The 16,043-nt window shown below is 36.6% G+C and overlaps 1 protein-coding gene across 1 annotated transcript in view; it reads left to right on the top strand.

The window, feature by feature from the left end:
* Window positions 1-16,043, top strand: part of LOC121381126 (UPF0415 protein C7orf25 homolog) — a 165,493-nt gene that overhangs the window by 133,237 nt on the left and 16,213 nt on the right. The window contains exons 4-5 of the mRNA XM_041510259.1: window positions 8,608-9,876; window positions 12,608-12,792. Of these exons, the coding sequence (XP_041366193.1) occupies window positions 8,608-9,876; window positions 12,608-12,792 (1,454 nt within the window). The remainder of the gene's footprint in view (window positions 1-8,607; window positions 9,877-12,607; window positions 12,793-16,043) is intronic.

Raw genomic sequence — 16,043 nt, 5'->3', positions numbered from 1 at the left:
CTGCATACAACCGCAGTCGACAGGGGTTATGGGTGGCTTTCCCCAGAAAGAAAATGGGTTAGGTTTAGGGTTACGGTTCAGAAAATCATACAGTAATGGTAATAGTCATTAATTTTGTCAAAAGATCAACTTATTTTTTTTTTTAAATCTGCAAAAATACTTGTATATGGCACCATACCCATTTTAGCCTCTGGCAGAAACCCTGATTCTCTCACAAATGAAACACACTATAGTGTTCATTCCATATCATGGGAACAGAATTTAATACCACAAAGAAACAAAATAAATTCTATATATTTAATACAGTTTCAATACTTGAAAATCATATCACCATGCAGTATTTTGTTTGAATATTTTGTTTTGTTAATAACGACACCACTGGAGAACATTAATTTATTAATCATCGGCTATTGGATGTCAAATATGTTATAATTCTGGCACATTGTCTTCAGAGAACATGCACTTCAATTTTCCATTAGTTTCAAGGGATCTTTTATATATGTATTTTCCCTACAGACAGGACAACACGTACATTGGCCTTTGATGTACCTGTTGCGGGACAATGTCATGCAATCTCTTACTGATGACAGAATGCAAAATTTGTGCTTGCATACAGATTGCTCATAAAAGAACTACAGTATACATATATTAAAATTTCAGAATAAATACGATTTCCCGATAGTCATTTGATTACTCGATAGTCATTTGATTACTCGATAAAAACATCAGCTGGCTATAATGAGAGAATATCGGCTTAATTTTGTTCATAAAAAGACATTAATTACACCGCCATAGTTCTTCTATATTTAAAGGTGAAGGTCACTTGAGTTTACAGCTTTGTAACTATGAGCTATGGGGCTTTCACGACAGCTGCTATTTTCCGGCTTGAAGGTCGGTCCCAGAAATTGCCATTACAAGCGCAGCACTCTATATAATGCAGCATTATTGTAGGTTGTTGCCTGTTGGTCCATCCCAGCCACCGAATGGGTAGTAATAAATGTTGTTCAAGGATCTTACCTAATAGCAGGTTGGAGTTGCCCTTGGCTGTTAACTGCTAATAAAACCAGTGGTGAAAATAGTTTTACTTCATATTAATATACACGTGTCTAGTGTGTAGTACATACTTACATGGTGTACATTCAAATGTGTAAAAGCAAACTACTTTAAAGGGACATTCCTGAGTTTGCTGCATTGTAAGATGTTTCCGACTAATAAGATATTTCTACGATTAAACTTACATATTCAATATATTTTCTTGTTTAGAATATCAGTGTCTGTATACTGAATGTGTTTCTGGTCGTCTTAATATTTGTAAGAAGCCCCCAACGTGGATTTTGTCTTCAAATAATTTTGTACGTACGAAAAAATAATTTGTAAGAAATAAAATGAAATTTAACATAGTACAAATATTAGAATGATCAGAAACACGTTTAATATACAGCCACTAATATTTTATGCAGAAAAATATATTTGATATGTAATTACAATCGTTAAAAAGTGTCTGTTAATCGATAACATCTTAAAAATTGCAGCAAACTCAGGAATGTCCCTTTAAAGCGTGAAACTTATTCTAACTCATTGCTTGCTGCTAAAAATCTGAAAAAAGATACAGTACCTATATACCCTAGTTCCTGCCAATGGCTAAATATTTTAAATGTTTTGGGTGGATTTCAGTGATTTGTATTAGTGGTATGGTAGTAGGGTGACACTAATTTAAATCTGGTTTGAAATAATAGTTTTTCATTGGGCAGCAAATCCTGGAGGCAGTTGCCAAGGCCCAAGGGTGATGTAATATTGAAAAGCTTTTATATATATATATATATCTCTTTTTCCCCCTTTCTTTTCTTTCCTTCGAATTCCAACTTATTTCTTGCCTTTCTGGCATCTCTTATGTTTCAACTTCTTTTACTGTCCACCTCCACATCCTAGACCTTGTCTTTATAACCGTGACAGGTGTTTGTCTCTTGTGGCCATTGGTTCCTCACACCTGCTATTTTCCATCAGCTTTTAGCTGGGGGCTTAGTCTGACATCATACTGAGCAGCATTTGCTGTAAACAGCATGCAAAGAGTTAAAGCTTACAAACTCAAATCTAGTTTTAGTGCCCTACTGATCCGACTATGGAGAGGAGACTGTTGGTTTTGTCTCCACCTGTCTGTTTGCTTTCTGTCTGTCCATCTGTCCCACACATAGTTTTGCAGATTTGTTTCATAGTACTTCAAGATATTAGGGCTGAATGTAGCTCAGTGGTACAGCGTTCTCTTGATGTGCAATCGATCTTGGATCGATTCCCGTCGGTGGGCCCATTGGGCTATTTCTCGTTCCGGCCAGTGCTCCACAACTAGTGTAACAAAAGCCATGTTATGTACTATCCTGTCTGTGGGATGGTGCATATAAAAGATACCTTGCTGCTAATCAGAAAGAGTAGCCCATGAAGTGGTGACAGCAGGTTTTCTCTCTCGATATCTGTGTGGTGTCCGACGCCATATAACCATAAATAAAATGTGTTAAGTGTTTCGTTAAATAAAACATTTCCTTCCTTAAAGATATTGATCTGAAATTTTGTGTATAGTTTTATCATATAGAGTTACAGACAAAGTTTGAATTTCATGGAGAATTGCATATTTTTGATGGAGTTATGGCCCTTAAACTTAGGAGATATGAAAAAAAAATTTGCCCTGTAGGGGACTTGTATTGCTTTAGCAGTACTCACAGAATGCTTGTTTATTATTTCATCATTTAGAATAGATCGTGCATGTGAATTTTCATTTCCATAGCACACCATTCTGTAGTATTCTTTGCTGATATTCATCAAGCTATGTCACATAGAAATACAATATTTTCCATTTTAGCATCTAAATACATGTAGGAAGAACTGTTCCACTGTCTTGTTACATAGCACGAAAAAAAAAAAAAAAAAAAAAAAAATGGCGAAAGGCTTGAATAAAAGTACATGTACCGTATTTGACCGGAAATAAGCCCAGGGGGCCAAGACAACTCATTGTAAGCTTAGCATGGGGTGGGCTTATTCCCAGACAAGGGGCCAGTTTTGTTGAAAAAAACACACAAAAAACTAATAATTAAAATAAATAATAATTAAATGAACTAGGAAGAAAATGAAAAACGTCCAGTAGCACATCTATTAATTAGTGTTCCATTTGTTATTATAAATAATAATTGTTTATTAATTAAATTGATTTTTTTTAGTATCTAATTAAAACCATCTGTTACTTACCAATATTTACATTAACATTCAAGCTGAGAAGACTTAAACAACAAATCTGTAGTTGTTTCTGACAGGCAGCCAGCTTACACTTTGCATTGTTCTTAGCCAATCAGAAATTATTTGCATTACTGAAAACCCAGTGTGGTTATAATTGGTTTTAGTTCAGACTTGGGTTTAGGTCTTACAGAAATACTGCAGACATGAATTGAAAAATAATGTTTACACACTGTTACTGTTACACTACAAATCTCACTGGTGGTAAAATATTGTGTTACATTTGTGTTTAGTTATCTGCAGGAGGTATGACCTTTTAAATGAACTTTGAGCACACTTGCAGTTTTGTTATTTATAAGGTGACGAACCTTATTTACTAATGAGGGCCTAATTTCTTAAATGCTAGCAAAACGGAGGGGGGCATTCAAAGACATGGGCTATTTGATACAGTTATTCATTGTTAGCAATTCATCAAGTTTATTAAATCTGTAGTTCATGCATTTGCCAATGTTAAATATAGGATCTTACAGGATATTGTACTTTTTGTTTGAACTCATCTGATACATGAACCTTGAAGCACCACTACTGTTGCATTTCATTGAATTCAGTGCCAACAAATCACTCCTGCTTTGTCTGCAGTTCAGTGCGAAAATCATTTGTTTGCAAGAGCATTTTACATCACACTGAACACGATCCCGAAAAAGAGAACAAATTAACGTACCAATCAGCATGGATCAAAGCTTGCAACCGCGAGGCAGAGAATAACAAAAGCACTTTTGTTTCTCATCTGAATGTGTGAAACAGATATAAATTACACGTTATCTCTGTGTTAAAGGACTGAAACATATAAATTACACGTTTTGTTATCTCTGTGTTAAAGGACTGAAACAGATATAAATTACATGTATTGTTATCTCTGTGTCGAAGGACTAAAACAGATATGAATTACATGTATTGTTATTTCTGTGTTGAAAGACTGAAACAGATATAAATTACACATATTATCTCTGTGTTGAAGGACTGAAACAGATATAAATTACACATATTGTTATCTCTGTGTTGAAGGACTGAAACAGATAGTTCAAGATCAGAATGGTTTGAGATAGACATAATAGTTTTTCATGGAATTATGCCATGGGGCATGTGACGGTACATGCTCTTAATTTCTTTTCGCCTGTGGCAATATTAATTGTTTTAGAGGCAGTGTGCAGTTCCAAATGCACTTAGCCCAAATGGGCAACTTGTTACGTGATACCTTTGCGCGATGGTCGTCGAGCTTTTCTAATACACACCTAGTGCAGATGTGGAGGCCATGTGGCCAATAGTTACGTAATGACTCCACTAGGGGATTGCTCGCGGAATGGCGACAGCCAGTCTGACAATCAGAGAAAGATATCCCGTCTTGGTCGCTGTGGAAATTCACTTGATACATGAGGTACCACCTTGTACCCCCAGGCAATATTCGCTGTCTCTGAGAGTTTTGAATAAATAGCTAGGGTTTTAGAGATATCGGGGAGAAAAATAGGAAGGCTTCCAGGGGGAACGTTAGTCCGTCCGGAATTGGTAAATATCATTCCTGCTCTGTTGTATAACCTTGATGTGATTGATGTGACTTTAAATATTTTAATGCTGTATTATACCAATATTATTTAGACGGTGCTGCCGGTCATCTGACGCAGTAATCTGTAGGCTCACTGTCCTAAATAATTATAAAAAGCTTAACCAGTCATCCTAGAGGACCTGGGTAAACTGTAGGTTATTGTCTTTATTGTGATAGATACCAGTATTAAATCTGTGTTACAAGGTTATTGAATGAGTAGTTAGGGTTAATTAAAAATTAACCAGTTAGGAATAGAGTTGTAATTCCTTTATTAATTAAGTTCTCCTGGTAGCGTTTCTCAATTATCACACGTGTGGGTGTTGTGTCACGGTGAAGTGATTAGCATATTGTGTAAACTAGACACCTAGAGATTAACTAATTAAGTGATCAGTTCTGGGTTGTTATTTTTTGTTGTTGTTAATTAACTACTGCAGCAGTACATTTGTCAGCGTAGGTTAATACAGATTCCAAAGTGTATTGTGTTTTTGTTGTGTTTTCTAGTGAACTAAACGTGCTATAATAATACATACTTCATATAAGATCTTATCTCTGATCATACCTAGACGAGCCACTCAGGTAAATACTGCTCGATACAGAGAGATCTAATAGATATACAGTTAGGAGAGATATTTGGATAATCGTGTTTCATCCAGTTACGGGTATTATAGGATCCCCGTGACAGGGCAATTCACAAATACAATATGGGCTCAATTTAGGAAGTCTGTTTATTTCTTAAATGCAATTGTTTAAGCATTTAACATATATAGAGGATTCGGCACAAGTGTTTGTTAATATGGAAAATATCAACCAAGTCTATGTTAATTAGTATTTGTTGAGGTTCAGCCGAGACAAATACTGATTAACTAGATGAGGTTGATATTTTACATATTACAAACACGAGTAGTGAATTGTATTTATTCTATAACACCTTTAAAATAACATTTTCATTCGATATTTAGTAAACAACAGTACTAAAGTCGCCTCCATCAATATTATGATGTCATCACGATTAGCACAAATTAGTTTGATGTCATGCATTTAAACTAAATCTTATGAAAACGTTATGCTCAGGTCTTGTTGGCTTGCAAACAAATGACCCATTGACAGCAACACATTATTACTTAGAGACCTTGCAAATTTGCATATACCTTTAAATTTGCATACCATTATTACACAGGTTAGTACACTAAATTATCACATGGGTTTATGACATGGAATATCATGTTTAAGTTATATAGGATAAATGTACATATACACACACGTAAGACAAAAACACTTTTGAAAATTCTGCTCAGTATCTTTATATATTGTTTAACTGTTTACAAAGTCTGTGTTTATGCATCCTTGAATGACCCATTCTCTGATTGGTGGGGGGTTTTCCCAACCTAACCAGTGCACCATGACTGGAATATCAAAAACTATAGTATGTACTCTCCTGTGTTAGAAAGTGTGTATAAAAGGATGGCATGAGATGAACATAGTAGTTTCTGATAGAATGAAATATATCTCGTGGGACAATTGACAAATACAAGTCGCAAATACACTAAGGGCTGAATTTACGAAGTCTGGGTTTTTTCTTAAATGCAATTATATAAGTATTGTCAGTATATGTACTTACAAATATGATTCAAGCAAAAACTGCCTTTTTTTAAATTGAACCCAGTATTTTTACCTCCATATAGTTCATATGCTGATAAAGTCTCTGTTTATGTGTCCTTGAATGATCTTTGTAGAACACTCTTTTTGTATGGGGTTGCTTTTTTCATGTAAATAAATTTGTATTTTATTTGACCAGTATATATTTGTACTAAAATCACATGATCTTTGTGTTGCTGTATTTTTACCCCTACATAGTTAATCTGTTGATAATGTCTATGTTTATGCATCCTTGAATGTCCTGCAAAATCTTGCTGTTTTCTTGTTCATCTAAAATTATTGTATGTAAATATTTGTATTTTATTTGACCAGTATAATATATATATATATATATATATATATACAGTGAAACTCTTCTAAACCGGACACCCTTGAGACCAAGTAAAATGTCCAGTATATAGAGGTATCTGGTTTAGAGAGGTTCTCTTATGTACAGCTATTTAAAAGGGGGCCACAAACAAATTCCAGTTTTAATCGAATTCCATTTTACAGACGGTCTTGTTTTGAGAGGTTTCACTGTATGTATATAATTTATACTACTCAAAAGAATTTAAGGGTCAGACGATATTTTCGACATTATTTTCTGAATGTCAATTATATTAGCTAGACCATAATGTCACGCATGGTATTGTTCCATTTTGACGAAAGTGGGTCTAAGCAACCCATAAATGAATTAAAATCCACTGTCATTGACACTGTCGACTAGTTCTAATGGCGAAAACATGCTTACATTTGCACGTAAATTAGGGCGAAAGCGAAAGGTCTGCTAAGTGCCCATAACTTGCTTTTTCACAAAGCGCTTCATTTGCACGCTTTGCATGTGTATTCCATGTTCCCAATGCTGAATTTCCGTATAATTGGAGCTTGCATTCGTGTACGGTGCACACTCCAAATTTGACAATGGTACAACGTCAACTGACTATCGAAGATCGAGGAAGGGCTATTGCTTGGCTTCAGGATGGCAATACGCAAAGAAATGTTGCTCTGAGACTTGGTGTCAGTCAGAGTGTCGTTGGCCGACTGTGGCAACGGTACCAAGCAACGAATTCTGTTCGAAATCGTCCACGTTCGGGAAGACCCCGAAACACTACAAATAGAGAGGACCACTACATCACCAATATGGCTCTACGTCAACGCACAACCACTGCACGCCGATTACGTGACAATCTGCGGACTGCGACTGGAACTTGAGTGTCTGATCAAACCATACGCAATCGTCTGAGAGCCAATAATCTACGCTGCCGTCACCAGGCTGTTCGACCACCACTCCTACCACGTCACAGAACGGCCAGACGTCACTGGTGCACGCTTCATCTGCGGTGGCAACGTGTTCAGTGGGGTCGAGTGATGTTCACTGATGAGTCCAGGTTTAGTCTCCAGTTCAACGACAGTCGGGTTCGTGTCTACAGACGTCCTGGGGAGCGCTTCGCTGACGTTAACGTTAGACAACGTCACCGGTTCGGTGGTGGCAGCGTCATGGTGTTGGGCGGCATCTCTATCCACCACAGGACCCCCCTCTATGTGGTGGATGGCAATCTGAATGGATGACCAGATTGGCGGTGGGGCAGTTCTGCAGGATGACAATGCCAGACCCCAGCGCGCCAGGGTGGTAACGGACTTTCTCAGACAACAAGGTATCGCCAGGATGGATTGGCCAGCATATTCACCTGACTTGGCCCCAATAGAGCACGCCTGGGACGAATTAGGCAGGAGAGTTCGGGATAACCATGCCCCTCCGGCCAACCTTCATGATCTGGGTCAACTTCTTATGGCAGAGTGGCAGGCAATTCCCCAAGAGTTCTTCAGACGTCTGATCAACAGCATGAGGCAACGATGTGTTGAGTGTATTCGCGCCAGGGGTGGATTCACACACTATTAAACGAATGTTCTAATGTGTAAAATCCATGTTTGACAACCTTCAACTTTGACAGCATGTCATGTGACTTTCTTGTATACAGTGACGTTTATTTGTGGTTTTTTTGTAAATATGGAACAATAAAAAAAAAAATTGGTGTAGTTTACATCATCAATCTAATACACTCTGAAACTTATTTGGTTATAAATTTTTGACCCTTAAATTCTTTTGAGTAGTATATGTGTACTAAACCCATGTGATCGTTGTGTTACTGTAGGTCAAGGTCAGTTTGGTGAGCGAGATCTCCTTCGTCAGGCAGACGACTACCTGGATGTCATTCAGCATCATCACCACCACTTCGTCGTGCCCGAGGTCCACTTCGCCTTCTACAACGGCGTCACACAGCCGATGGCCTCAGCCCTCAGAGAAAGGGGCATAACTGTGTGGGGCTGTGAGGTCACTGTGGATGGTAGTGTACAAGAAAAACTGCTCAGTGTCTTTGCTGACAACTTCGATATAGACGAGTCAGAGGAATCAAACTTGGAGGTGGATTTGAAGAACAGTGGTGATTTGGAAACAGATGGAGACTTGGAAACAGATGGAGCTTTGGAAACAGATGGAGATTTGGAAACAGATGGAGCTTTGGAAACAGATAGAGATTTAGAAATAGATGGAGACTTGGAAACAGATGGAGACTTGAAAACAGATGGAGATTTGGAAACAGATGGAGCTTTGGAAACAGATAGAGATTTAGAAACAGATGGAGACTATGGAGACTTGGAAACAGATGGAGACTTGGAAACAGATGGAGACTTGGAAACAGATGGAGATTTAGAAACAGATGGAGACTTGAAAACAGATGGAGACTTGGAAACAGACGGAGACTTGGAAACAGACGGAGACTTAGAAACAGATGGAGACTTGGAAACAGACTTGGAAACAGACGGAGACTTGGAAACAGACGGAAACTTGGGAACAGACGGAGACTTGGAAACAGACGGAGACTTGAAAACAGATGGAGACTTGGAAACAGATAGAGATTTAGAAACAGATAGAGACTTAGAAACAGATGGAGATTTGAAAAAGAAAAACACAGAAGTATTTCTGAATTTGAAAAAAATGTGTTTGAAAGAAAATTCAGGGGTGTATAGTACATGTAATATTATCTCTTGTGATATTTCTTTGTCTCAACATGCATCAAACTGTGATATAAGTCTGTACAAAGAGAAATCTGTTGACAGTATTCAGTCTGACAATCATATACATGACTCTCCTCTGCACAAGCAGGTCCCAGGATGCAAGTTTGTGATCATGGAACTGCTTAGTGAACTCCCTGATTACAGCTGTCTGGACCAGTGTGGTATGACGATGAGGGATGTGGACAGTATTGAGCAGGTGAACCTGGACATCACCACGCTCATCACACTGGTGTCAAACGTCACGCATGGCAGCTGGAACTGGATCTTCCCCGAGAGGATCCTCACCCTGCAGGCAGCTGAAGAACGGGAAAACCCTGCCATGCCACACTTGGAGCAGTTCATGAAAGGTAATTTGTATCTCTCCCTCTGTCTGTCTGTCTCTGTCTGTCTGTCTGTCTATCCATTTGTCCATCTGTCCATTTTTGTGTGTCTGTCTCTCTCTCTCTCTCTCTCTCTCTCTCTCTCTCTCTCTCCTCTCTCCCTCTCTCTCCTCTCTGTCTATGATCTCTCTGTCCATCTCTTCCGTGTGTGTGACTCTCTGCCTCTCTCCCTTTCTGCCTCTCTCTCTCTCTCTCTCTCTTCTCTCTCTCTCTCTCTCCTCTCTCTCTCTCTCTCTCTCTCTCTCTCTCTCTCTCTCTCTCTCTCTCTCTCTCTCTCTCTCTCTCTCTCTCTCTCTCTCCATATGTCTGTCTGTCTGTCTTTATAACCCAATGTCGAATGAATCATAATTTTAAACAAATAGGTTAGTAATAGATTGAAGTACATGTAAGCTGAGGTATAAGTTGGCAATTTCAGGCTAAAAAAAATTTCAAATAGATTTATGGCTTGAGGAATATGGCGTTGAAAATCCATATCAGACAATACTTTAACTTTGTTATTCTGATGTGGTTTTAATTTTTAAAAATTTAATCAGTCAACTCTACAATCATGTAATTGCTGTAAAACTGCACATGCAAGATCGTTGAACTTTATCTTTTTTCTCTCTTGTCTGATAATTTGGTTTTGTGAGAGAGAAAAAAATAGCAATTGAAAGAAACAAAAAATGAAACGAATTTTCTCTAAATGTCAGCAAGATGGTAAATAACATGTTTTTAGTGAATATTATTCAGACAAATTGTTACTGATTAAAATGTCAATACCTTCTTTTGGGAGGTTACTGACCAGCTAATTGTTGGTTGTAATTTCAGAAGGGACTTTATTAAATTAGCATCTATTGATTGAAAATGAAAGGAATGTCTGACGACGTCCCAGAGCAGTAGTGGTTATTCTTGACATGATGTAGCTTAGTGATAGAGAACTCGTCTGAGTTGTGATCAGACATAGAATCGGGCTGTCAGTGAACCTGGGGGTGGTGGTTTGGTGGGGGGGGGGGAGGGTGTTCTGTTTTTTGTTTGGGAGGTGGGGGGGGGGGGGTAATGATTTCTATCAGTGGCCCAAGACTGGTCTATCCTAGGGCAATGGTAGCTCTTGCCATCACAAGGCATGTTGAAACAAATTCATTATATTTTAAAAGAAAATTAATAGAACATGATTAATTAGTGATCAATTTTTCATCTTGAATTACTTTTCAAATGTCATCAATCTTATGAGAAAAACAATGTTCAACTTTAGTAGTTAACTTTACATTAAATGATGGCATTTTGCTACGTTTTATCACAAATTATGTATCCTAATTAAAATGTTAATTATTTATTTAATTATACTTAATTATTAGCAGTAAAAATGTTTCAATAAAACTATATCAATAAAATATAAAACATAATTTTTAAAGTGTTAAACAGTTGAAAACAAACAAGTGCCAGCAATTTTTATAAGCGAATAAGCTATTTGTAGTATGTGAGATATTTAATTGTTTGGAATTTTGGGGGTTGAAGGGTGGGGGATTGGACATTTTTTATCCTCTCCAATTAATAGTGAAGGAGATCAAAAGGTAATTTCAGATATAAGATGTTCTTCATTTTGTTGCTTTATTAATATCAAATCTGTTTTCGTTTGGTAACATACAATCGGGATCACAATTTTTTTTTTCAGCTCCGTTATTTACTTTTGTTCATCACATGTTAATAATTGTGCATCAAAGAATGATTCAACTGCATAAGATTTGCACTAACACGTCTTTTATCTGCTCAAATAACAAGACAAGAAAAGTGTAATGGAATGAAAAAATGTTTTTAAACAAGTACAACTTCTAATTTGGATGCAAGTAGTGTTTTTGTTGTTATAATCATGGTGATGAATTATATGTTATGCCCTTGGCAGCTGTGTGGGCAGTATGTTAAAAAACACTGTCTTTTCATAGCTTTGTGTGAAGACCATGTACAATATCAGTGGTCATGTGTTCCATCTAGGTGGAGACAGATTATATTTACTTAATATCTTGACATGTTGGTGTCACTAGATATTACAGGGACATTGTAGATGTAAAAGTTGCTTTATATCAAATAATTTTCCAATGGTCAAAATGTTAAGTTAACATTGTCCAGTCAGACATATAAGGTAAATCCTGTCTTAACCAGACCTTGAACAAACCAGACTTCTGTCAAAACTGGCCAAATTTCATTGTCCCAAATGTTTCAAATTCTAAAATGTAACCATCTGAACACTTGATTTGTTTTCCAATCTTTTTTTTGTTGCAAAGCCTTAAGATATTGAGCTAAAATTTTGTATATTGCTTTATCGTGTAGTGTCACAGATTAAATTTAACTTCCATGGCAATTTACCCATTTTTACGGAGATAATGCCCTTGAATTTAAGAGATATGAAAATTTGTTGGGCCCAGTATTGGACACAAATTGCTTTAGCAGTACTTTCAGAATGCTTGTTTAAACAGAGTGACCAAAACAACCATACGTTTTTGTTCTTGATTCCTCTCGGTTCCTTTGGGCCTATTACCTATTTACCATAGACAGGACAGTATATACCACAGCCTTTGATTTAATAGTCATGGGCACTGGTTGGAACAGGGGAAAACCCTGAGTACTGAAAGTGATGAATCGTGACACACCTCAAATAAGTGCTCTATAACCACTTAGCTACATTCCACCCTTACAGGTATATTGGAATATTTCATCTTTTCAGGTAAGAAATTATTCGCCTGTGAAACGGCGATATCTGATTTCTACACAATTCTCAACACTCTTGGTGGAAAGCAGGAGAGAGTTCGAGCCACAAAGCTGCTGACACGCATCACGGTTGTTAAGGACAACCCATCAAAGCAAGCCATTGCTCTCAGAAAACATGGCAGAATAAAGGACAGATCAAAGGTATTTTTTACCCATTAATTTGAAAGTAAGGCAAAAAGTCATGGTAAAGCCTCATAAAGTATATTTCTGACACACCTCTTGGAGAGAAACTACTGTATAATACTTTATTTTCGCGTGGAATTTATTTTCGCGTTTTTCGCGTGTGAATGAAATTCGTGAAAATATATTCCACGCGAAAATAAACTTTTTATAAAGGCCGACAAAAAAAATAAAAAAATATGTAGTCTCGTTCAACTATACCACATTAGTTTCCAATGTACGAGGCTAGTAGTAACAAAGCGGTGCTCCCTCCTGTCATGGAACAAACCACAAACTACAAAAGCTGTTTAAAACTTTAAATCAAGAACACGATTGTAAGTACATACATGATAATAAAACAATCACAAACCGTTTTGAACTAGTATTTTGTCGGCAATAAATATTGTTTCAATCAAACTTAAGTTACTGAGTACTAGTAGCTTGTGCCTTCAAATTTCGTTCGTTTGTTTTCGGTTTTTGTTTTTATAACAATTATAAGGATTAAGAAAAACTGTACACGGTAAGCACCTTCTGTAAGCTTATTAAGTTGTAAACAATAAAGTATTGATTGGTTAAAGCAGGAAAGCTATTGTTTTATGTGTATAGCACTCGTGTGTACATGTAGGATTAGTTCTACAGATTAGCGTAACAACCAGCAAAACTAAGTTTCGTTTTTAAAACAAAATTATTGACATCTGTACTTCGTTTTTTTTATTGATGGAGGTTGGGAGATTTGCGAAAATAAATGTTCGCGAATTGACCCATTTTCATTAAATCGCGAAAATTTGATTCCACGAAAATAAAGTATTCTACAGTATGTGATATTTTTGATATCACACAGCCATATCACATATATGACAATATGACAGTCAAATTTAAAGACTGTTGAATGTAGTTTGTTACATGGTATTTAATGGCGCCACTCATGCAGTATTCTCTGTATTTCACCTTTTAAAATAAAGGAAGAGAACAGCATATTTGTTTAATGATACCCCAACTACAGCTGTTTGGTGTTTAAACACACACATTGTATATTGTCATTGTTGGGATTTGAATCTGCTGTACTTATGATTCACCAGCCGTTTAGCCAATAAAATATGTATGTCATGGTTAAGATCAGTACCATCACACAACTCAAAGATGCTCACTGGCAAACATCGAAAAACACAGAAGAAAAACTCTATAGAGACCAGGAATCCCTCTGTGTCACTGTGAGATTCATCCTGGCAGCAAACATCTCCCTGTGATATCATTACAAGAAGGAACGAAAAGAAGAAGAACAAAACACATTCTGTTGAAAGCCAGTATAATACTTAATGTTCAGCAGTTAATGAATTGCAACAGGGTTCATGTGTGGTGCATGTGGTTGGGGACTACCGGTAAGTATTCAACCACTTACAGCAAAATGTCCATATCTCAGCCTCTATTTTCTTGTCAGCCTTGAGAAATGTTCTCGTGGCATGATTTTCACCAAACCTGTTATGTTTGTTTTGACTAACCGTTATCTCTAGCTGTTTGGTTCAGTTCTTTCAGCAGCAAGATAAGCACATTTGACTCTATGTATAATAAAACATGAAATGACAGGATTCAAGTTATCTTTTGATTCATTTCTTTTTAGTTCAAGCAAGATTCTTTTTGTTTTTCTTCAAATACATGTATTATTGAACAGTAAACCAAATGTATCACTGACGTAGGAAGCAGAAGGGGGGATAAGGGGGACTAATGTGCCCCCCTTTTCTTGATCCAGTAGCAGCAGCAGCGATAGTTTATATATATTTATATTTACATATATATGTGTGTGTGTGCGCCTCCCACTTTTTGGCACCTTCCTACGCCCTTGTGTATATAGAGGATACTCCCCAAGTGTCTTGTGATATAATTTATCGGCACGAGTTGATAAAAGTATGAAATCCGAGGCCTGCTTGCCGAGGATTTTTATATTTTTATGAACCAGTGCTGATAAATTATGATATCACAAGACATGATGGGGTTGGGAGTTTTTTATCATCCATTATCATTCTTTTCATTTGCGACAATTGTAAACAATGTCAGTAACTTTTGAAGTATATTTAGATAATATTTTGGCACTGAAGTATCATACTGCCTTGCTTAATCTTAGATGTGGTGTACTGAATATTAATATTGAGAAAGGTAGATTTGAAAATATTCCCAGACAACAAAGAATATGTCCAGTATATAATACTAATAATATAGAGGATGAATATCATTTTTGTGCTTGTATGTCCATGTTATAGAAACCTTAGAATCAAATATTTCAAATTTGTTTATTGTTCATGGCCTTCAATGAACAAACTTACTAATTTGCTATCATTAAAATCAAAATTGCAAACATTACACCTAGCTAAATTTGTCTATTTTCTATGCAGCGTCATCAAGAATTAATATCATAATTCATGTTTCCTCCTCTAATTAACTATTATTTATAGGTCATAAGTGTATTAATATTTTGATATAATATTTATCATATCCATGTTACCATTTGTTGCACATTGTATGTATATCATGTTTCAGCCAATGGCTGATCACAGCTGTGGCTAAATAAAATTGACTTGATTTGATTAGATTTGAGTAATGTGGGTTGAATGTCACTATATTTGGCAACGTAGACTCATTAACTAGCAGAATGACATTGGTGTGACATCACTAATGATAGTTTTAGTGCTGAAACTTACACAGTGATGTAACAAAATAATGTCTTGTGATTAAAATTTAACCAATCAAGATTATAAGAAGCGATATCTCCTAGGAGAATATCGCAGGAGATATCGCAAATTATAGTGCCAGCAATATCTCCTAGGAGAATATCGCAGGAGATATCGCAAATTATAGTGCCAGCGATATCTCCTAGGAGAATATCGCAGGAGATATCGCAAATTATAGTGCCAGCAATATCTCCTACAAAAGCCTTCAATGGATGCAGGGCTAGCTCTTGGTGACCAGAACATTTTGCCAAATTGTGTATTAAACTTTAAAAAATTGATGAAACACAGTTATTTTTTAACAGAATATCAATTATTACATGAAATTATTTTGCCAAATTAAAATAAAAGTCGCCAATGGTTTTTAAAATTTGCAATTGGCGAATTTGGTGAGTGCCAGAGCTAGCTCTGGGATGATAAATATATTTATTTACAACTGAGCTGTTTTCAGCTTTATTTATTACTGATCACTAGACCTGCACAGATCCATACATACGGGGAGCAGGGAATGCA

The sequence above is a fragment of the Gigantopelta aegis genome, chromosome 9 (genome assembly GCF_016097555.1).
Source record: "Gigantopelta aegis isolate Gae_Host chromosome 9, Gae_host_genome, whole genome shotgun sequence".
Classification (NCBI taxonomy): domain Eukaryota; kingdom Metazoa; phylum Mollusca; class Gastropoda; order Neomphalida; family Peltospiridae; genus Gigantopelta; species Gigantopelta aegis.
This window is presented reverse-complemented; position numbering and strand designations above follow the sequence as displayed.